The 23505-nt window shown below is 48.9% G+C and overlaps 2 protein-coding genes across 3 annotated transcripts in view; one reads left to right on the top strand and one right to left on the bottom strand.

Annotated features, from left to right (window-relative positions):
• The first annotated feature begins 1065 nt into the window (after positions 1-1065).
• Positions 1066-16661, top strand: STK32A (serine/threonine kinase 32A). Its single transcript, XM_059860075.1, has 12 exons — positions 1066-1117; positions 3824-3879; positions 4504-4655; positions 5539-5712; positions 8245-8282; positions 10275-10364; positions 10903-11000; positions 12817-12933; positions 14723-14848; positions 15794-15922; positions 16252-16316; positions 16574-16661. The coding sequence occupies exons 1-12, from the start codon at positions 1066-1068 to the stop codon at positions 16659-16661; spliced, it is 1185 nt and encodes a 394-aa protein (XP_059716058.1).
• Positions 16662-17446: 785 nt separating this feature from the next.
• Positions 17447-23505, bottom strand: part of DPYSL3 (dihydropyrimidinase like 3) — a 27275-nt gene continuing 21216 nt past the window's right edge. For both annotated transcript variants that reach the window (XM_059860073.1, XM_059860074.1), the window contains exons 9-14: positions 22955-23111; positions 20583-20724; positions 20066-20236; positions 19297-19476; positions 18601-18763; positions 17447-18137 (exon numbers count right to left, since the gene is read on the bottom strand). In XM_059860073.1, coding sequence (XP_059716056.1) covers positions 18049-18137; positions 18601-18763; positions 19297-19476; positions 20066-20236; positions 20583-20724; positions 22955-23111 — 902 coding nt within the window. In that variant the 3' untranslated portion in view covers positions 17447-18048. The remainder of the gene's footprint in view (positions 18138-18600; positions 18764-19296; positions 19477-20065; positions 20237-20582; positions 20725-22954; positions 23112-23505) is intronic.

The raw sequence follows: 23505 nt of genomic DNA, 5'->3' as shown, positions 1-23505 counted from the left end.
TTTCCAAAGTGTAGATCTGAGGAAATGTTCAGTGAACATATGGGTGCCCTGGAGAATGCTCTGGGCTGGACCCAGTCCAGATCTTGCTGCACTGGTACTCCCTCCTTTTGTTCTTTTAAGGCTTTGTACTTACAGCAAGGAATAAAGTTGTATGTCACAGGGATATCAGTATCAAAAACAAGCTCATAAAGGTGCATTGAATGTGAATGCTTAAAAAATATAGTGGCTGCTGTAACTTACAGAGAGTGTTCAAGCTCTCTCAAGTGTCAGTAAACTCTACAGACATGTCAGGAAAGACTGGAAAATTCCTGTGCTCCCTGCTAATGAAAAGAGCACAGGGATTTTCTCCTGTCCCTTTGCAGTGGGAGAGAAATCAGAAAACAGGTTTGCTGTTCTGTTCATAGTTCGTATCCAAGAAAAATCTGAAGAACCTGACTGGAAACTATACCTTGATTTTACATGGAATCTTTTCGTTAGAAATACCAGAATGGTATGATTTTTTCCCAAATGAAAGACTTGTGTAACTGCTTAAATCACAAAGTTGACACTGTGAATTTCTTCTTCCATGGCTTTTACCCTTCCACATGACCTCAGTAGTCAAAAGTGCCCTTTGGTTTTATCTAGCCAAGTCAGTATGTCCATTTATTTTGGATATTGGTTTCGCTACAAGTCACCCCCAAAGCTACAAAATACATGCTGGATGATATAGAAAACATGAGCCAGATCCTTGGATCTTTGGGTCTGCTGGTCTGTTCCTACCCTCCCTGTAGTGGGCAGCAGTCCTGCTCTGAGTCACAAGGCTATGGTGTTAGTGGTTTCTCTAGTGAGCTCCATTGCAATGCGCTTTTCCCTGACAGTCAGTCATGTCCTCAGAGCAGAGAACCTTCAGTGAGACATTTGCAAGCTGTAAATGATGAATTTTGCCTCCTGCCTTCTGCAGGATGCGTCAGCAGGACATTGCCAAGGTCTGGCAGGACTGACCCACAGCAGAGCTGAACCAGAGCCTTCGAGTGTGGGAGCAGAACCCAGAGCAGTGGAGAGTGCTGAGCCCGGGCTGAGCACACCATGGGGGCAAGCACCTCCAGCAAGTCACCACCCTTGGATGGCAATGAGGATGGTAAGAACTTTTCCTGTTGTTCCTGGGGCTGCAGAGTTCTCCAGTGCAGACTGTGAGGGTGCCAGCCAGCACCTGTGCTGGGGCTGCAAACTCCTGGGTGTCCCAGGTCAGCAGAGGGCTGAGGAGGTCAGCAGTGGCAGCAGCAGTGTGCCCCTGGTTCCTGCAGAGCTGTGGTCTGCTGCTGGGGTCCTTTTTGCCTCCCCTCCCAGCAGCTCTGAAAGCAAAACTGTCAGCAGAGGTTTGGTGTTGAGGAGTCCCTGGGACACTGCCAGGCACCTCGAAGGCAGGGACAAAATGCTGCTGCTCTGGGGGCTGGAGAGGTCTGTCCTGCAGGTCCTGGTGCAGGGAGGAGGGGTAGAAGTATAGTGGGAAGGTGGCTGGAGCGATGGATGCTCCCATGGGTGTTCCTGGTGGCTGCCCAGCACTGGGAGGCCAAGCCTGCAGGTTGGGTTGGCTGGAAAAGGAGCTGGAAAACTACTCTGGGAGCAGTATTGGAGGCCAGGGTCCCTGTGCTGCCAAGAGACAGTCATTAAAAGATTGCTCCATAAATGTATTTGCTGTTGCATGAGTCAGCTTGCTGACTGCCATATGGGCTTTCACCTAGGTACAACAACAATATGCATATGTAGATAAATACAAATATATAGTAATAAACCTAAAACATACAAAGAGCTGGATACCACATCAGCTGCTGTGTGGTGCCACTGCCAGTCTGCAGCTGCTCAGCAAAATCAGCTTCAGTTTCCAAATTATCAATGCAACTGCTTGCAGTTTTTCTTTGGATTTCATATTTTTCCATTTCTGTAGTGCAAAAGAAATTTGTGCTGTGAACTTTTCTTGAAGATTTTGTTCCTGCTGCATCTAAATGCTCAGTATTGGCATTTCTCATAAGCAACCACCTTTGCTTGCCTGGGTTAATAAGCAGTTCTGTTCCTGACCACCTTCCTCAGGGTGGTGTGCTCTGGCTGTGGGATTTTCCTGGGAGTGGCTGGTCTCTGCTGGCTCTCTCTCTTGGTTCAGTGTTCATACAGCACCAGCTTCTGTGACTGAGAAACACAATGCCAGGAAAGGCTCTGTCCTGACTGTGTTGGGTGGTTTGCTGTCAGTTTGTCAGGTTTCAGTGGGCTCGGGACCACTCTTGCACGCTGACACAGTGCACAGAACAGTGCAGTTCTGTTTCCATGGCCCTGCACAAATTTAAAAAGTGCTACTGCATTTTTTCTCTAATAAGTCATGTTCTAATATAATGAGGGGAGAGAACCCAGCTGAAACAGAGATGTCCCCTCGGGAATTTTCCGTTATCTTGCAAATTGGTAACCAGGGGCTGTATCGCCTTAGATGTCACAATCTTGTCCTCATTTTGATTTCAATTAAAATTGTAATTAATTAAGAGCTTCTAGGTGTAGTAGGAAACAGCACACTGCTCCATGGCACGGGCAGGTCCCCCCCAGGCAGCAGGTGGTGGGCACCAACCCCATCTCTGCAGCTGTGCCACAGGGAGACTTTTCCTCTGGGACCCGTGAGGGTCGGTGGAGCAGCAAGAGTTGTGTAGGTGCTCCAGTGCCAGTCCTAATAATTCTTGCATATTTTTCCAAATTGCTGTTACTATAATTTCACTATTTCCTGTAGCACCACAATTTCTGTTGGAATTTCTTGAAGGGCTCTGTTTACCCTCAGCTGAAGTAGGGTGACAGGATTGTTTTTCTCTCAGCATTTCCTCTGAGCAGACCATGGTGGATAATAAGCAAGTGAAATGAAAATATAATAACCAGACAGAAGATTCAAGGCTACAAAGTGATCTGATTCCCAGTGTAGGCAAGATGAGACCATACAAGAAGCCAGATTTTATTTGTGCTGCTCCTGGGCAGAAGGGTGTGGGAAGTGTCCTGGGGGATGGCAGCCAGATGTTCCCCCCAGCTGGTCGAGTTTGCTGCAAGATAAAGAAGGAATAGGTAGAAGGTGAGGACAGCGGTGGGTTGAGAAGGATGCACATCAGTCTGTGGGCCTTTGCCAGTGTCCTCTCCAGCCCACCAGCAGCTGCTGTGGTTAAATCACCCTTGGACCAAGCAGAGCATCAGCTGTGTCGTTGTTCCTCTGCCTGGCTCTGTGTCACATCCCGCTCCCTGGTGGGGAGGGACTGGCATGGCTGTTCCCAGCCGTGTGGCAGGGATCTCCTGAAGCTGCAGAGCAGAGGAGGAGAGAGGGAGGGAGGGAATATAATGAAAATTGGGGAAATAACAGTGAGAAAAGGAAGATGAGTTGTAACAGACCATGTGGTGCTGTGCTGGCTGTGCTGGGGTGAGCAACAGGGATGAGGGAACCTGAGCCCCTAAGCATTGACTTTGCCTGGCAGGTGAGCCTGGGGACTTCAGCAGTGTTGACTGCTCTTTGTTAAGGATGTTTTTTATGGCTGGTTAGGTCAGTATTTTTTATCTAAACATTGTTCCTTAAACCTTGGTTTGGAAATATGACCCCTGTTTACAAAACAGCGTTTCATGATTATACACCAGTTGCTTCTTTATGGCAATGGAATTATCTGTCTTTGCATCTCTTAAACCAGTTTGTCTGAGCTGGTGAATTTTGAGCTGAGCATGTGAGTTTTGTCCCTGAAGGGCAAAAGCTCATAGGGATAAAAAGTAGAAATAACATAATATCATCAAATGTTTGCTCAGCCATTTAATATTGAAATGTTGTTCTTTCTTGCAGTTACCTTTGACCATTTTGAGATTTTGCGAGCTATTGGGAAGGGCAGCTTTGGAAAAGTGAGTGTTTTGGAAACTAATCACCATGTGGGCAGCTGGAGATGTAACTGGGTGGAAACAGACGAGTTGGAGGCACACATGAGAGTACAGAACCAAAGCCCATGCACTATCAGTGAGCCTTGACCTTCAATTCCTGGTAATCAGAAAGCAACCAGAGCCCAAATCCTTATCCATTCTGTCGGCACAAATCAAAGCCCAGTACCCCTTAAACAAAGCCCAAGATTTCCTGTGAACTGAGCAACACTTCTCAGGAAGGTGAGGATCAGGTACTGGTCCCAGAGCTTGACCTGCAGTTCTGTGGTGGAGGGGGCTCCTCCCAGCAGTAACTAGTGTGGGAGGAATGGACATGATGGTTAGTGAATGACATGAAATAAAATGTTGACTTCTCTGTGATTCCCTGTCTCCCATGTCGTGATGATAAATTTCTTCCTCTTATCTTCCCCCAAAGATTTCTCTTTGGGTGAAATTCACAAGAAATTCCCAGGCAGTGTCAGTGTTGCGGCATTGGTGGATGGAGTTGTGCCCTGGCAGGGTCAGCACTGGAAAACACTCATGTCACTGGGCTTTACCTGCCCAAATTTGCTGACAAATCATCTCTGTTTTATCCCCTGACTGCTCTCTTAGGTCTGCGTGGTGCAAAAGACTGACACCAAAAAGATGTATGCCATGAAGTACATGAACAAACAGAAGTGTGTGGAGCGAAATGAAGTGAGAAATGTTTTCAAGGAGCTGCAGATTATGCAGGGCTTGGAACACCCTTTCCTGGTTAATTTATGGTAAGAGGTGGTGCCTTGGCTCACTGGTTGAGTCAATTACAGACACTTTTGAGATCAGACCCTCCTCATCTGCTTCAAGCCTGTGCTGGGAGCAACTGGTGTGTTCCACTGACTGGGGCTCTTGTTTCAGGGGAATCCTGTTTAGTTAAGCAGTTATCTCCATTGTCCCCTCAGACAGCACAAGACAGTTTTCATGTGTCCTTTTGCAGTGTCCCCCAGGCAGGTATTGGCTATCATCATAACCCCACCTGTACTGAAAGGAGCTCTTTGCAATCAACAGCAACTTCTGGCAGTGTGGGATTGATGGCCAGGCAGGGCTCTTTGCTGGCTGTCCCCTGACATTTCTTTTTTCTTAATTTTATGAGGACACCAGTAACATTCCAAGGTGTGTGAGCTCACATATTGCACGATAAAGTCTCCAATATCCTGCAGTTTCAGTATTCCTCTAGGGTTGTGCGTAATTACATTTACACAGGAATGCTAAAGGCATCCTGAAGGCAGGGATGGCACGGCAAGAACAGCAGCAGGGACACTTGGATGGTTTGCTCTGTACAGATCTCTAGACAGACACACCCTGGTCAGCTTTCAGCTGCTGAGTGAGCTTTGCCTGGGGCTCTGTGTTCCGGTAGGAAAGACAAGCTTGGAGGTATTATATGGGAGGTGTAGCTGCACCTTTACCATTCATACCCCAATAAGAACCACTCTAAATGGCAACAGCAGCAAAATACCAAGAGTTCACTGAACTGCACTCAAGGTACAGGTTGTGAAATTTGGAGTGAAAAATTCCAAGAAATGATGAGTATTCCCAGAGGTAACACATGTTCCTTTATTACCTGTCATTTTTCGATGCTGCTGTCCCTGAACCGTGTGTGTGCTGCTTTAGGTACTCATTCCAGGATGAAGAGGATATGTTCATGGTGGTTGACCTGCTGCTGGGAGGGGACCTGCGCTACCACCTCCAACAAAATGTGCGGTTCCAAGAGGGAACTGTGAAACTCTTCATCTGTGAGCTGGTGCTGGCCCTTGACTACTTGCAGAGCAGGCACATCATCCACAGGTCAGCCAGGCCACAGGCAGGCTTGTTACTCCTTGATGTGAAACAACAAATAGAAGCTTAAGTGATAAACAACATATACTCCTGCGTGTATTTGCTTCTATGTGAAACACAAGGCTTCCCCCAGAAAAATATTTAATATACAGCAGAGACCATCTGATTTGTCCCTCTGGGGTAGCTGTGAAATAGCGTATTTGATTGCCCACTGATCCTGCAAAAATTTGTCTCTGATAGGTTTTAATTAGCTGTAACTCATTAATGTCCATCCTCATCCAGGGAGAGCAGGTGTCAGCACTCAGAACTCCTGTGCTCATGCTTGAAGGTGTCTCCCTTTTCCCCCCTCTGCATTGCACCAAAATGCAAGGACTGGGCCCAAACACAACTTTTCCCTGTATGAAGTAAATCCCTTTTTAGAAGTGCAGAGAGTTTCTTTTTGGCCACTACAATTTCTCCTGGCCTGAGCTCTTCCCATGCCTTTGAAGACCTGCAGAATAGCAGAGGAGGCAGAGGTTTCCCCTGGCTGGCAAGCAGGGTTTGGCTGTGGATGGACAGACACGTGGCTCTTCTGCTGCTGTCACGGGCAGCGTCGAGCTCAGGGGCCCAAGAGCTTACTGAGTTAGCTGCTGTCAGGGAGGATGATCAGAGAGGGTCAGTGAGGGTCAGTAATTGCAGGGAGAAGGTCACTTCATTCAGAAATGCCCCTCCAGATGAGCATTCTTGTGCAGTATAAGAATTAAGCATGGAAAGTGTGAAACGGAAATGGTCCTGGCCGTTAGTGGGGAAGGCACACACTGTGAGGGGCTGGGGAGGTGAGTGCCTGTCCTGTCCACAGTGTCCAGTGTCCAGGGCAGAGGGCAGAATGACCCCTTGCCTGTCCCTGCAGCACAAGAGCTCAGAGCAGTTCTGCTCTGCTGCAGCGGGGCCAGGCCCAGGGACAGCTCCCACCTCCTCAGGGTCTCCTCTTTCACACTGCTTCTTCTGTGCTTTACCTGCATGGATCTTTGCCCCAGTGTGAATAGGAGTGGGAGAAGCTGCAGGTGAGGTTGCAGTGTGCTTTTCACACAGCTGCATGTGTTTCAGGTAAATCAAGTACAACAAAATATGTATGGCAGGCTGTAAAATTTGCAAGTTATTTAATTAACACTGTAATGCAAGTTGTTTAATTAACACTGTAACCCAGTGGGATAGTTCTTGATTGATAAAGTGATTCAGCTGAGGCAATTACACTGCAACAGCTGTAACTGGGAACATCGGGAGACAGGGAAGCAATGGTTTTGTTTGGCTGAACAAAACTGCAGAGACACCAAACTCAGGCTGTAATTATTTGCCATCTAGATGTAAAAGAATGGGAAATATTAATATCTTTTAGGTTAGGAAATTATATAACCAGCTTACAAAAAAGAAATATACAAATGAGCAATAACAAGAACTATCTCTGGTATTTGTTTGCATCCTGAGAATGATCTCACTGTGCTGGTGTAATTTCAGAGGCTGTATGCCAGACTGAGGGAGATCAGAAACAGCCACACTAGAAATTTAAACAAAAAACCCCCAAAAAAATGGAAACAGTTCCACTGTGCTTAGGGGGAAAATCAGCTGCTTACCTGACACTGCCCTGTGCCCTGCTAATGATGCCTGTCCCTATACTGACCTGTATCATGGGATGGCACCTGGAAGGGAACCAGTGTTTGTAACTCACTGGAAGTTTTTTGGGTAACAAGATGCCAGAAAACTGTAAGCTATTAGATGGCAATTAGATATATTGTGGGGCTTTGTTTCCAGGTGGCTTGGAGAACTCAAACTGTATCCTAATGATTGAATTTTTAAAGATAAAATCCTAATCGTGTCCATTTCTTCCCTTGGAACTCCTGTGCCAGGTGGGGAGCACCAGCTGGCACAGGGTCACTGTGCTGTTGCGTGCCTCCTGGCTGGGACCTTTTCTCTGGGGCATCAGCTGGCCAGCTGCTCACTGGGGACTGGTGTAATGAGCTCATTAAAGCCAGGTAATGGCTTGTAAAGTCGCTCGGGTGGACACCGTGGCTGTACCAGAGTATCAGGTGTACATTTCCTCCCTCCAGTTAAAGTGTTTCCTTACAGCCTTGCTACAGGTATTATTTTCTGGGGTCCTTTTACTTAGGCATAAAACCTGTTTTATTCAAAAAGCCGTTTGTATCTAGAACAAAGACGTTAAAATACTTTAATTTGTACTGGGGACCCCTTCTCATACAGTATTGAAATAGATTGAAAGTAACAGGAGGAAAATGACAAAAAGGCTCTCTAACTGAACTGTGGTGGACTTAGCTGAGTGCTGCTCACCCAGAGCCCTGCAGCCTGGCAGCATACCCACTGCTGCAGGTGCTGGTTGGTTGGTCACCCTCTCACACCCGAATCAGAGGGGAACATCAGAGCTGGGGAGCCCCAGGCTCTGAGGGTGCAGTGTCTCTGCCAGTGCCCCAGAGCCTGGCCTTCCTGGGTGCCAGCAGCCGTGCTTCTCCAGGCTAATGGCTGTCTCTCCTTCTCTGCTTTGTTTCTCAGAGATATCAAGCCCGACAACATTTTGCTGGATGAGCATGGTAAGTGCCAGGTGCTCTGTGGTCATGCAAATGTATAGCAGCAGTTGGAGACTGTATATACATAAATGTTTAGCAGCAGATAGGAGACTGTATATATATATATATATATACAGCAGCAGACAGGAGACTGTATATGTGTATATATATATGAATGTATAAGCAGCAGACAGGAGGCAAGCTGCATGCTTGGTGCTTGCTGCTGCCATCCTTTGGTGTTGGGCTCTCCCGCTCAGCCCAGCTGGGAGCAGGATCATCCCATCCTTTTGTGCTCCCCTTGCTGTCTCTAGCTTTTTGAGCAGCAGTGTCTTGTACCTTCAGGGCACAGGGCACCCTGTGATGCTGTGGTGTTTCTGGGGTTGACTTGGTGTTTTAGCCAACACCTCCTCTGGTTCACTGACTTGATGGTGTCCCTACAAGACACTGGCAGGGACCATACCTTTGGTGCCCCTTGGGGTCAATAGCCCAGCACACCTGATTTTAACATTTTCTTGGTTCTCGTTTAAAACTTCCTCAAAATGCATAATTTGAAGGGCAAAGCTTGTGTCACTGCAGGGTTTGTGCACAACAGAATTAATTATGGTGCACTGCATAAGCTTTGGTCACATATTTTCTTTTTTCTTGAACATTTGGCATGGGGGGGAGCTCTGAAGAGGATTAGAGGCAAGGTATGTTATAAATGTTGCTATCGGTTTTTCTATAGTTTTTCATGGGCAAAACCCTTGACTATATTCTTGCCTGGCTCTTCAGTCACATTTTTTCCTTGGCAAAGATCTCACAGTGAAGAGCTGTCTGCTATTTATTAGTTTGCAACTCATTAGAGAAACATTTTGTTAGGTCATATTTTTTTTTAACCCAAGTAACTGTATTGTTGTGAGAAATCTTCGTTAGCGGCTAGAGCAAGGTGCTTGAGAAGTCCGTGCAGGGAGGAGGCATACCTGCCTTTGCTGAGGCTTCAGGGGCTGAGGCAGAGATGCAGCAGCTCCCGAGGGAGGCCCTGCCTGGCTCTGTGACAGGGTGTGTGTGACCAAGGTTGCCTGGCAGCACCGAGCTCAGACTCGCTCCGTTTGCACGACCGCTAGTTTCAGAGCACTGGTTGATTATTTATTTAGGAGCTGGCAGCAACGTGGCTTTGCCTCCAGGAGCTGGAGCCCCTGTCCTGCCTTGCTCCATCTTTCTCCGGCTGTTGCCCCCTGTCCTCCCTGCCATGCCAGGGCCTGGCACTGCCCATCTCATGTGGGACTGCTTTTGGTCAGTGCTCACTGCTGGCTGCTTTGGTGACCCATCACCATCCTCCCAGAGCTCTGCCGCTCAGACTTGGATGGCACAGCTTCCTGAGAGGAGCTGGGATCACCGTGGCCATGGGAATGTGGGTCAGCACTCCCTGAAGAGGGGAAAAAAACAGGAAAAGGCTCCGTTCATCTCTGCAGCTGCATTCAGCCCAGGAAGACACAACTTACTAACTTTTATAATGATGCTGCAGTTCGGGATGAATTTTGAGTCTATTCTCTGTGCACTCTGATTTTTTAACACTCTCTTGCAGAGGTTTCAGAGTGTTTTTTCTGGGGACATACCCTTGGCTCCAGTGTCCTTTTGTCTGTGACTTGTAGTATTCCTTTTCTTCATCCATGGCAGCAAAGGTTTGTCTTCCAACAAACTTAGAAAAGCTAAGAAAGCTTTGGACACACACAGAGTTCATTTTTTTTCCCAGACTGATCCTAAAATATAGGAAGACTCAAAACAATCATTGCTAAATTACTTTTTGGAGAACTCTTGTATTTTCTGCTTCCCCAAAGAGAAAATAAGGGGATATTTGAAATAAGAGACATCTGCAAGCCTCCTGCAAGCTGAAATATTTTCTATCAGTTCTCCCACCAGAATTTTTTACCTGGAAACTCCTTTCCATTGAGTGTTTTACTTTGTGTTTCTGATTCAGAGCTATTTCTTGTGTGAAATTAAAGCCAAGCCTGTTACACGTTAGCCTGTGTCTTTCAGGACACGTGCACATCACTGACTTCAATATTGCCACCTTGCTGACCAAGGACAGCCCTGTCACCACCATCGCTGGCACCAAGCCCTACATGGGTGAGAACCAAAGGCAGCTGCATGCTCTGGAATCTGCATCTTGTGGGCTTGGGTGGACTGCTGTGCTGGGACACAGGTGAAGCAGTTTTGGTTGGAGCTGGGACTCTTTTCTTCCTGATCCACATCAAAACATACAGAGTTTGAAGTGAGGAGCACCCTGGAGAGGGGAGGCAGGGTGGGGACAGGAGTGTCTCCCCAGAAATGCTCAGTGCAGCTGGGGAATGTGTGTGTCCTACTTCAGGGGGGAGGTGAAGAGACACTTGGGCCACCTGATGCCTGGGTTGAGTGAATGTGCTTATTCTGGAGCACATTTACTGTGAATGGCAGGCAGTCCCTGTGTCAGCAAAAGGCATTTGTTGTTTTTGGGCTTTGGGGCAGAGAAACACAGAGAATTTCATGTGGAGGGGACAGTGGGGCTGCTGGGTGGCCCTGGTGCAGGAGCCTGGCAGCACGGGAAGGACAGGGGTCAGGGGTTCTGTGTTGCTCATTTCCACCTGGGATTGCAGCAAGGCAATTTTTTCCCCCCTGTGTTTAACAGCACCTGAAATGTTTAGCTCCACAAAACCCACCAGCTACTCCTTTGCTGTGGACTGGTGGTCCCTGGGAGTCACTGCCTACGAGCTGCTCCGGACTCGGGTATGTGTGGGGCTCGTGGCCTGGCTTGCTCTGCCCCTGGACACGCTGTTGGGAGGGTTAATGCTTTATAGCAGAGATGAGATGGCCAAGCTGAATTCCAGGCTTTAGGACTTATTACAGCAGAGGAAGCAGAGATCACATCTTCACCAGGGTTCTTGTGACCATGGTTAAGAGCTCAGAAAAGCTGCTGGAATGCAGAACAGCACCTTGCGGCAGTTCCCTGTGCAGCTGAGGCAAACAAGCAACAGCTCCTGAAGTTTGGGGTGCAATATCCTTTACCTGGAGCTTCTATCCTCTGAGGAAAAATAAAACTTAAAAAAAACCCTTGTTGCTGTTGTAACAAGACTGAGCAGTTGGAACAAATGATGGGAAAAACCCAATCCCTGCCTGTGCCATCAGGGCTCTGCTGCTGACTTGGGCGAGGTTGGGAGCTTTGTAGATAAACACATACATGAGTGTTTTGAAAGTGTTGTGTAAAAAAGTGGGACAAAATTTTTTAAATTACATTATTCTAAACAAAAGAATGTAATTGAAAGAGGATCATTTAAGATCTTGTGAGGCTCAGAAGGTTTTTCCATATGAGTAAGCAAAACATGGCTTTTAAAACCTCTTATCATCAGTCTTTGCAGGAGACATTTTGATGAGCAGATTTTTTTAAGTTGAATTTGAGTGTCTCAGTTGCAAGAGATCAGTTTAGCAGACCTTGAGGAGATGTGGCTGTCTGACCTGTTGGGTAGCTGAAGCAATGTACCCTCCATAAACATCTTAACGTAATATTTGAGTTTTCCACCTACAATGCTAAATGAAGGGCAGGACTGTGCATCACGTTGGGTTTTGAGTTGATGGCACTGTTTCTAAAGGCAGGAGCAGCAATGCTGTCCTGTGCTCATACTTGAGGGCACGGGCGTGGTGAGATGGTGGCACCTGGATGGCTGCCACATGGGTGAAAAGAAAGGGGCCCTGAGGTCCATCCAGTATTGGTACATGTCAAGAACACTGCACCTGATCTGATCTCACTGTCTATAGCCACTATTCTTTAAATGTACTTTTAATACGCTCCTGCCTTCTTCCCCTCAAAATAAGGTAAAAAATCTGTGAATCAAAACTTTCATGATAGAAACACTCGGCCATTTTAAGTTCTCTTTCCAGATAAATTGGCAGAATTGTACATGGAAAATAAACAGGGAGGTGACTTCACCTGCACTCTACAGTGCGTGTGTCACTCACTGGCTGTGCACTGCAGGCTGATGCAGGAGGAGTCCCTGGTGCTCCACTGTGCCCTGAGCTCCTGTGCAGTGGCTCACCTGTCCCAGTGGCATGACAGTGGCCACAGGGCAAAAGGGACTGACACCCTGAGTCCTGATGCCCACCTGAGGTTGATGACCCTTCCTGGGACATCCTTTTCTCAGCTGATTTTATTGTTGGGGGATATTTGTCTTCTTTTCACTGGCATTGTCCCCAGCATGAGTGAAAAACGTTTTACAAGGAGTATCAGGAGTGGTCTAACCACAGCACTATGAGTCACAGTCTTGTAAGATAAAAACACTGAAAAGACCAAGCAAATTCCCACTGGCTGATAACTCTGACTTCTGGGGTTAGTTCCTGCCTCTCCTGCTGTTAAATGCCCAGTTATTAGTTTAGTTCTTGCTGACATTTTGTTTTTTTGACTGAGCCATGGCCACACAGGGAGAGATGTCCCACAGGAGGCTGGGGACTGGACAGTGAGACTGTATGAAGCTTCTGTGCTCTAACCAGATTTCTCAAGAAGTCTGAAAAGCAGATAAATTCATGCTTGTGTTGTGGTGTTTTTCCACAGAGGCCATACCAGATTCGGTCCAGCATTTCCACAAGTGAAATCGCTCGCGTGTTCAGGACCGCGGCAGTGACGTACCCGGCGGCGTGGAGCCTGGGCATGGTGGGCCTGATCAGGAAGGTGAGGGGGATGGCAGTGCCCAGTGCTCCTGCCACTCACAGTCCTGCACGGGGGGAAGTGCTTGCAAATGGTCAGGGGTCAGTGACCCCCAAAGCTCAGCGTGACAAATGTCAGCTGCACAAAGGTGACGGCAGAGAGCGGACGCGGTGGCAGCGGCTGCTGCAGCTTCTCTAAGGACATGGGCAGCCTTGGCTTCCAGAGTTTCCTCTATAACTTTGCACTCTGGAATTAACTGACTTAGAAGCAGATATTGATACATGTGTCAATAAATTTAGTCCAAGGATCACATTTTTTAATCCTCAAGAAACATTTTTTCCAGTAATGGAAATATTTGCAAGAAGTGCTGACGCTGTTGTAATCTCTTGATTCTGTGCTGTTTATGCACCACTGCATTTTTTTCAATAAAGCTTTTATAAAAATTGCTTCAAAATCATTACTGGAATAATTTTGGAGCTGAAATCCCATTTGAAATGAAGCCATTGCTTCAATAAACAAGACTAGGGCTTAACAGTGGCAGCAAAGCTGAGCACTTACACTCTGCACAGCAGCACTGGCAGCAAATTTTAAGGAAGTATGTAAATAGTTTTTAATTTCAAATAAGTGTGGGCAATGAAGTAGTACTTCATGTAGCTTTCAACTGGCTTTTGTTCCAAATAATATATATATGTATTCTGTAATTTCTAATGAAATAGACTATCAAACATTTTACAAAAAGAGGCTGTCATTTCTTTGCTGAGACAGAATCATGGCATATTTTCCAGAAAGAAAATTGCAGAATATCTCCATTTGCTGAAAATTCAATGAAGCCAGTATTTAATGAAGTCTAACAGTAATACAGGAATATTTACTGTGGATGTCCTGTGTGTTGCTATGCTGGCAGTTTCTTCCTGGACCACAGCCGGCCGCAAGTCACGGAGGCTCCCTTGAGAATAAATAATACAATGTCGCAATTATTTCGATTTCCCAGTGCTCCTTTGCGTCTGGTTTAACAGCCATATGTATTATATAAGAAGCCAGCTGTGGCTCCTTCCTGGCCCAGCCATGCCCTGTGGATTTCTGCATTCGTTCCTGGCCCAGGCAGATGTTTGTCCTGCGGAGCCGCAGCGCTGGCGCTGGGCTGGAGCCCGGAGCTCTGCGGAGAGAGCTGAGCTCTGGGGACAGTGCTTGTGCCTGGCTGCACTCCAGCACGGGCAGGCTGTGCAGGTCACCTTGCCTGTAAATTCCCCAAAGCATTTGGATCATCTGGTTTTCCTGCTGAGTTTTGGGAGTGCAAGGTATCAGGAGTTTATGCAATATATAATCCTTGAACAGAGACCACTTCAACCCTTTCCTTCCACTCAAGTAATCCCTACAAGATTGTTAAAAAATTATGAAAATTAGCAGTGTGAAGGCATACTTTCACACTGAAACAAGAATATTACTTTAGTAGAGTAAGAAAATAGGATGTTTTACTGATCCAGTATTAAAAGCAGAACCTGAGTGGAACTCCCCATTCCAAACAAATGCTTATTTTTAACATTGGACAAATTGTTTAATGCCACTGTACAGCCTCATTGCCTGCTCCTACAATGGGGATAAAAGTAATTTGTAAAAATGGGAATAAGCAGAGGCAGAGCTTGTGAGCCTGTCGCATACCCTGGTGAAGGGACTCTGAGCCAGAGCAGGAGAGGCACTGGTCCAAATGCCAGCAGTGGTGCAGTGTCTCTGGCACGGTGTGTCCTCAGCCGTGCTCCACAGAATGTCTGCCCTGGGGCATGGTCTCATCTCTTCTCTTTAACTCTTGCTGCAGTTGCTCGAGCTGAACCCCGAGAAACGTTTTTCTCAGCTGAGGGACATCCAGTCCTTCCCGTACCTGTCTGATGTGAACTGGGATGCTGTTCTCCAGAAAAGAATACTGCCAGAATTCATTCCCATGGTAAGGCCATTGAGTGTAAAGGTTCCTCACAGCCAGCACTGGGACATTCTGACAAATTTCCACTGAAGCATCAGGTGTCACAAGGGGAAAAGAGAGACCCAGGCAGAGCTGTCTCTTCCCTGAGTGTGTAGGAAAGCGTAATGGAGGGAGACTGTAGTGTGGGAGCCCCAAAACTGATAGGCCCTGTTTGTAATGTTCCCAGAATTTCTGGGTGCAGAACTGGTGTTAGAGCCCACTGCATCTGTCTGGGATGGATAGTGCGTGTGAGCCTCTCGTGCTGACCCATGCTCTGAGCAATGCAAACATCTCGTGCACCAGGATGGACTCAGCAGCAGCCTGGAGGTCACCCACCATCTTATGGGAATTGTTTTCTCCTGGAATGCTTCCCCAACAAGCACATTGTTAACAGAAAATAGCACATACACTAGAGTTGTATTTATGGGCCTTTAAAAATTGAATTAAACCAGCACATAAGTAACATAACCCTTATGAAGAATAGTTCAACTACTCCAACTGATTTTCAGCAGAAGTTGGGCTGAACTATGAATATCTGTTAATTGTATATCTGCTCTTGTTGCTGGGTGTCTCTGTGGTGGGTATGAATCTGTATTGCTTGAAGACCTGTTCCACTGGGCTGTTGTGCTACTCTCAAAAAGGCACAACCCAGCCAGGACACTGTCCTCATCCTCACTGCCACTCCAAAGCAGCCAGAGGGCAGAGTAGAAGCAGGAGCACAAAAGGAGCCATTGTGACACCTTGAATATGGCCCATAGCTGAAGGGACTGATAAAGTATATCAAGAGTATAGCCAGTGCTCTTGGCTGCAAGTGCAATCATAATTAGTGCATTTTTTTTACAAAATTCATCTCCCAGATGCAGTCCAGGTTATAAGATGCTCCTTAAGACAGGCTCTGATCACTTAAGGCCAATTCTCTCTCCCCTCCAGAAAGGCAGACTGAACTGTGACCCAGCCTTTGAACTGGAAGAAATGATCCTGGAATCCAAACCTCTTCACAAAAAAAAAAAGCGCTTGGCTAAGAAGGAGAAAGACACAAGCAAAAGCAATTCATCCCAGGTGAGAGCAAACAGGAACAAGCACAGTAGGCCTTTCATTTTTCAATGACTGCTACCTAGCAAGACCACAGTAAACTGAACAGAATATTTTTTTTCCATTGTGACAAACTTTATTCCTAAAACTCTCCCCATCTTCCCTGTGGTGAAGGGCAGAATGCGTATGCACTGCTTTACTGCAGGGGAACCTTAATGCCATTTTTGCCACTGCAGGGCTAAAGGTGCTCTGCCAACATATTGCCATGTGTTATTGAAACTGTCCTTGCAATGTTTTTCTGTGTAAACTGTGAATTTATTCCCCGTATCTTTAATTTTTCCATTCTAATATGAAAGGCCAGCCACCTTCAGAAGCACCTGGAAATGCTCCAGAGGGACTTCATTGTTTTCAACAGAGAAAAGTAAGTTTTGATCCAGAGGCAGCAGAAGAGGCACTGGCCCTTGCCAAAGCCTTTGACAGTTTTTGGGGGCCCAGGGCAGGGGGGGCTGTGGGGGCCCTGTGTTGGAGGAGCTGGGGGCACTCAGGGCTGGAGGAGCTGTGCAGTGGGTGGCAGCTCACACCAGGCAGTGGGGAGCTCCAGGGCAGCTGTACTTCTATGGGGTCTTGGCACTGCCTGGGCTTTTCCTCACAGCTCAATCATCCTTTTCTATCCCCAAGGGTAAGACCCCACCATGACAGCATCCAAGAGACCATGACAAAAAGTGGAGGTGAACACAGGGAGGACAATCAAAACAACAACCTCTGAGAACAGCTCAGCCCCTGGAGGGGACCTCCTCATGGCACTGGGGCTCACCCACCCATGCACCTTCACAATGTCAGGCCATGGACTTGTCCTCTGATGCTGGGACCCAGCCAGCCACCCAGGACACAGAGGAGAGCTGGGGCACCAGTCCCTCAGCTCGTCCCCCACAGCCAGAGGGTGCTGAGCATGGGGGGAGAGACTGTGGGGGCTGCCTTGCAATTGGACACAGTTGGTTAGACTCAGATCCTATCACGTTGCCTTTCCTGGGGGCAGGAATGGGACCACAAGACAATGGATAAGTCAGTCTCCACTGTTTTGGCTTGGCTGGATAACACAAATTAGGGTCAGTTTCAGCTATGGGTCAGTTTCAGCTATGCTAAACGAATACACTTTTTTCCCTCCTTCTTTAGTATTTGACCCCACAGCCATGCCCAGGTGGAGCTGGTCCCTGCCAACACACAGAAGACAGGCACAGCTCTTGCCAGGCAGTCACAGCCCATGGTGGCTCAGAGACTGCATGGACAAACGGAACAGCTGTTACAAATACTTGCATTGTGCTGTTCTGCCAATACCTTTACCTTTGCCTGAGAAGCTACACCAAGACCCTGACACGTGCAGCAGCAAGCACTGCGTGGTGCTGCCCCGACAGGCGGCTGCTGCAGCCCCCTCCAGCCCCAACAGCACTCAAACCCCTCTGCTGCCCCAGCCCAGTTCCCTGTGGGTGCAGCTGGGCACTGCCCCTGCCAAGCAGCAGGAAGAGAAGAGAAGAGCCAACCGACAACATGAGCTGTTTGAAGGAACAACTGTTTTTTTAATAAAGTGTACAAAGTAGTAAAACTCCTTACACAAGGTGCTGTGACAGCTGTTACAGAGATGATTCGAGCTCCCCCACAGGCCTCCTGATGAAACGCCAGAGCATTGGGTGGAGATGAAGGAGATGAATGTGACAGACCCACCTCTCCCTACGAGCTCAGTGCACCTGCCCTCCCCATCCGACATCCTGCCTCCGGCCAGACCCTGCCCCCTCCCCTGCCTGGCCGGGTGCCCTGTGGGCCACCCCCACTGTCCCACACCACGGCATCCCACACACGTTCAACACCAATAACATTGAACCCAGCAACCTGTCCGAGCAGCATGCATACAGAGAGGAAGAGCAAAACACAACCCAACCAAACCCACAACAGTAACAACAACAGAACTTTAAGGCTATGCAAAAACAAAATGAAGCAACATCTTTAAAGCTAGGTAGCAAGTAGCATTTGTGAAACATAAGGCTTGAGGCTTATTGATTCTTCAGAACAGGTTTATTTCTTTTCATTCTTCAACACCAATGTACCATTTTTCTTCCTTTGCTTGAACAGGGGTTTTGTTTCCTCCTCAGCCAGGACATTTAGCTCAGGGAGGTGATGTTGGAGCGGCCTCCCGGGGGTGCGACAATGCGCTTGCTTGCTGAGCGCATGCCCTCATCAACCTGGGTACCTGGCATAGGATGAGACAGTACAAAGGGAACGGGGAAAGTAATGGTAAGAGCATCTTCTTCACAGGACTGAGCAGTCAGGCAGCCTGGAGTCCTGCCAAGGCCCTCCAGAGGCCACCTACTGCAACCCGCTCCCTCTCCAACTCCAGTAGCAACTCAGAGCTGCAGCAGCTTTAAAGTCTCTGCAGATGCTTTGTGAAGAGACCCACACAGCAGGAACAGCATCGGATGCTGTGCTGGCTTCCATGGCCACAGCAGCCTCCAGGTAGTCTGCCTGGCTACTCCTGCAAGGTGCAGCTCCAGCCATGTCCTCTGAGGGACATACAGGATCTTACCCTGCCATGATCCACTCTTGTGCTTACCTTGCTGCAGGCCACCCCTAACTGCCCTTTGCCCCAGGCCAGGGACGGGGACATACAGCCAGTGGCTCTGCCCCCTCCCAGCCCAGCCACAACACATATTCACCTGACAGGCTGAATCCAGACTGATGGAGATTCCTGACAGGCGGTGTCTGACGTGTGGGGGACCCCCTAGTTGACCCCGCAGGGGTGCCCCCCTTGGGGGTGGTGGTCAGGTCAAACACGGGTCCATCATACAAGCCCCGGGGCACAGCATGCACCTCGGCCATCTGTCACCAGAGAGAAGAGGACAATGACGCTTCTCTGAGCCCAGGGAACATCAAGCTCCAGCCATCCACCAGCTCCTCAGTCCCCCAGCAGAAGGGGGGACATTGCTATGTATGTCCTGCAGCACTGAGGCCTGGCACAGCCCCACGGCCCTGCAAGGTGTGCAGAGCCAGTGCAAGGGGCTATCACCCAGATGGGGTTTATGCTGCACAAATCAGGGAGGAGAAGGCGATTCTGGCCAATCTCTTCCTTTTAAACAGTGTTTCCCTCCAGACTCCTGCTGCAGCAGGACGGGATGAAGAGAGACATTACCACTGCTAACCTTAAGGAGCATCTGTCTCCACCATGACACATCACTAACACAAAGGGCTCCCTATCCAAGCCTCAGTTATTTTGTATATTCAAAACACAACAGCAATTTGCAGCACTGCTTACAGGATCCAGCAAGAACAGCAAATGAAAACCAAGCAGTTATTAAGGGTAATTTGGCCTACCAATAACCCAACTCTGTCTCCTGGCATCCCCACCTCCTCACCTTCCTCCTGGCTTTGATGCGCTTGTAGACGTAGTCAGGGAAAGGGCTGCTGGGCAGGAATCGTCCAGTCCCCTGGGTCACATGAAGGTTGCCATCCTCCAGCATGATCTTCCCCTGGCATATGACAACCAGTGGGGCCCCACGGAGCTCCATCCCCTCAAAGATGTTGTATTCAGCCACCTGCAGCAACCCCAGGATGATGGTCAGGAGGGACAAGAGCACTGCCTGCCCACTCAGGGTGGGTCAGTCCCCACACCTCACTGCTGGAGTCACCACTGCAGGCAGAAGACACCCCTAAAGCCTTGCATGCTCAGAGGCCTCCTGTAGCTCACTAGCCCATCACAGTAAAAGCCCACCAGAATTCCCAGCATGAACCAGGACCTGCTGGTTTGAAGCTCAGTGTGAGGAAGAACTCCCAGAGCAGACAAAGGCAGGACCTAGGCTCGAGGTAAGGCAGGAACAAAGCACTGTGGCAGTGCCAGGAAAAATATTTGTGCCTGGAAGAGGAACCAAGGTAAGGAGAAATGTGTGTCCTTCCACCTGCATAGGCCATGGTCAGGAGAAGAATACTGAAGCAGGGTGAAAAAAGGCCTAGGGCTCATGGACATTCAACCCCTAGTCACAACAGGCACTGCCCAGAGCCTGGGCTCAGTCCCTCCTCCTCAGAGCCAAGCAGCACAGTACCAAGCTCCCAGCAGCCAGGCGACCTTTCTACAAAACTACTCACACGCCACCCTCCAGCGTTCACACAGAAGAGCAGAGGACTTACAGACTGATGGGTTTTTGCTGTGATGATTTTTACTGCATCAGGATCCCATATAACCAGATCACTGTCCGAGCCCACTGCTATTCTCCCTTTTCGTGGATACAGGTTGAAGATTTTGGCAGCATTAGTGCTTGTCACAGCCACAAACTGGTTTTCATCCATCTTGCCAGTGGCCTGCACACACACAAAGAGAACTAAGTCCATCTATGGGGAAAGGGTGAGTAAGAGCCCTGGGAAGCACCATCTTCACTCCCACACAAGGTACTGGCTGGCTGGGCCCAAGCTTCTGAGGCTGATCTTACTAGCTAGTGCCAGACAGACCAAGAACTGGAGGCACAGTTACAGCTTCTGGATGTTCATCCCAAGCCTGCAACAACCACCTCTCCTGCCCCAGCCTGACTTGACTCTCAAAGCCAGAGAGGGAACAAGCTGGGTGCCCAGCTCTACGGAGCAGTAGCATGGGTGTGTGAGATGGCAACCAACTCTTCCCACTCTGCCCCTTCCCTGGCTGGACTCTCACCACTGCTTTGTCCCAGATGACAGACATTCGTTCCTCTATGCCATTGGTTCCTTCTGGGATTGCTGTGAAGTTGTCTTTTCCAATGGCCTTCTGCGCGGTGCTGAAGGTACAGTGGGCACTTCCTGACACCTGCAGATCACCACTACACAGGGTGGAACAAACCCACTGTCAGTCGTTTGCAGTCAGACAGCAACAGAGACATGAGGCATAGGGATTTCCTCTGGCACAAGCTCTGTGCTTGTGCACAGTTTTTCACTCTGCACCCTCATTCCCACATTCCCTCAGCCTGAAGACTTCCACCTGACCCAGCCCCTGGGGGCAAGAGACCTCGGCCAAGCTGTGCCACCCACCTGAGCACGGACAGCATCCTGTACAAAAGAAAAGCCAACAGCTCAGGTCCTAGGGAACAGGGTGGTCTTTGTGTTAGGCCAGATGTCCTTTCATACTGGACTCCATTTCTGGCAGTTTGTCAGGTCTGCTTGAGAGAACCCTTCTGCCACAGAGGGAGGAAGAGGCCCCTCTGCTCCAGGGCTGTCTCCCAGTTGCACAAGCCAGCCCTTGCATTGTGGACTGCCAGCTGCTGCATGCTGAGGGCTAGCACAGTCCTCCCCCACCCCGTGAAAGCCTGCTGCAATGGGATGGAGGGAGTCTGGACTGCCAAGAAGCAGCTCTCTGCAGGAAGCCCAGAAATGCTACACCCTCTGCCCAAAGGGCTACCTGGAGAGATGAGATACCCTGACCCATCCTGCTCCTAGTAAATAGGAAAGGCCAGGGAGCTGCCCACAGACAAGGCAGGGCAAGCAGCTGTCCATGGCTCCCTGGAAGTCACCCAGCTGCTGCTTGCTCCTCAGGTAACACAGAACAGGCAGCAACTGGGAAGTCATTGCTGCCAGGCAAAAGGAAGCAGACCAAGGCAGGCCAGTTCCCAGCACTGCCTGCATGAGGCAATGGGCCTCAAGCACCTCGACAGTGCAGACAGTGACTCTCCTTGAGGCTGCAAATCTGCCCTAATCCACTGGTAATCTCCACCTTCCTCTGATCATTTCTGCCATATGTCTGATGAACTGTACAGACAGAGGCCCAGAATGGTGACACAACATGCCTCCTGCTGGAGACAAACAAGCCATCCAGCCCAGCTGGAACCTCACAGTCTCTCCTCCTGCTGCAGCCTCACAGAACACGGTATGGCAGAGGTGTCAGGACAGACACCTATGAGCTGCAGGGACCAAGAATTGCTTGTGTCTTCTTTGAGGTCTGGGCTACATTAGAAGTGGAAGGAAAGGAGTAGAAAACCTGTTCAGGAGCTGGGCTCACATTTCCTTGCCACTTGTTAAGACCTGCACCTATATCATACATCCAGTATGCACTGAGGTCTCTCTTGTTCACTGACAAATGAACACCTCATGTAAAATGCAGGGTAAGCTGCATACTCAGACTGCAAATGCACTGGCACTTCTCTTACATGCAGACACAGCATCTCCACTCTGGCACAACCCAGGTTTGTCCTAACATGCCCTGCTGGAGACACCTCTTAGTGACTCCTCATCCCTTGCTCACCTTGGTAGAGATGTTTCCAGCATCACTTGAAAGGATAATTCCATTTACAATCCCCTCAGTATCAGCCACTCCCCTGGCTAACAGACCAGGCAGCACATGCACAACTGATGTACAAACATGGGCTGAGAGTGGAGAGGGATGGACACATGGCACACAGACAGAAACATGCAGTGTCCTCAGCTGCTGTGCTGGCCTTGCCAGTGAGAGGATGGAGTGTAACTGTGAAAGGTCATTGCAAATTGCTGAAGTGGTTTTTTTTGCTTGCCTTTGTTTTCAAAAAATTCTTTTGTTCACCCTCTTGCCTTCAGGATGAAAAAACAACCTGCCATCCCAGGCAGATGTGCAGGAGCTGCTCCTGAAGGTCCTGCACTCTGCAGACTCTGCTACTGCTCACCTGTATAGGTGTGTGACTATATGTGCTTTGTATTTGACTGGGGTCCCCAGGAGCCTGTCTAACCTCTAACGCTCTCCATGGTGGTGCAGCATCGTGCATCATCATCCAGCATCCCAATCCAAGCATGCATTCCCCACTTCTCCAGCTCGGTGAATCCTTCCATTGACAAGTCTGTTTTAGCTTGTCCTCATTTCTCTGTCTTCTTCAGGGCTTTTAAAATGGTTCATGACTACTGGTATTTTTCTCATTAGTGATGTTAAGCTTAACGTGTCCTTAACTTGAGGACAAACCAACATGGCTTGGAGTCAGAGCCATTTCATTACATACCTACAGTGAAGTGGTTCAGGCTGGACTAACCTCTTTCTTCCCCATCCTGAGTCCACTTTCTCCTAGCAGTACCCCCAGCAGAGCTGTCACTCACCTGGCCAGGAGGGAGTTAAGGTAGTCAGGAGTGGTTGGGTCTGGGCTCAGTGGCGGGGAGACCACAAACGCTGCAGCCTTTGCCCAGTTCTTGCTCCAGTAGTGTGTCCCATCAGTCCCTAGACTGGCCGTGATGGGCTCTCCAAACACCACAATGCCTGCAGAAGGGCACAGAAAGAACAGTGTTTCGGTAGAGCCTGCTGGCATTCTCTGCTCCACAGCACTACCAAGAGCCTGCAATGTCCTGAGAACACTCAGACCCATGCCATCACCATAGGGTCCTCCTGCTCAAGGGCACAAATCTTCATGCACCCCTTCATAGCTCCTGGGGCAGGGGCGCAGAGCCCACTGAACAGAGCCACGCACATGCCTGCGCTTGTGGGGCATCTCTGTGCTCCAGCACCACTGACAAACGGAGCTCCAGACACCTGACAAGGCACCCAAGCACTTCCGAGGGGCGAGCACTTCAAAGGGAGGCCAGAGCTCCACACAGCAGCTCAACCCACATGCATTGAACAAGTATCCTCATTAAGCCCTTCAAGCTGCAAACTG

This window comes from Haemorhous mexicanus, chromosome 15 (genome assembly GCF_027477595.1).
Source record: "Haemorhous mexicanus isolate bHaeMex1 chromosome 15, bHaeMex1.pri, whole genome shotgun sequence".
In the NCBI taxonomy this organism is placed as follows: domain Eukaryota; kingdom Metazoa; phylum Chordata; class Aves; order Passeriformes; family Fringillidae; genus Haemorhous; species Haemorhous mexicanus.
This window is presented reverse-complemented; position numbering and strand designations above follow the sequence as displayed.

What these genes read in the sequence shown, in the direction of transcription:
- STK32A (XM_059860075.1), top strand. Translation starts at nt 1,066, where the DNA reads ATGGGGGCAAGCACCTCCAGCAAGTCACCACCCTTGGATGGCAATGAG. An exon ending in CTTGGATGGCAATGAGGATG is followed by an intron (nt 1,118 to 3,823) that starts GTAAGAACTTTT and finishes TCTTTCTTGCAG; the next exon opens with TTACCTTTGACCATTTTGAG. An exon ending in TGGTGGGCCTGATCAGGAAG is followed by an intron (nt 12,934 to 14,722) that starts GTGAGGGGGATG and finishes CTCTTGCTGCAG; the next exon opens with TTGCTCGAGCTGAACCCCGA.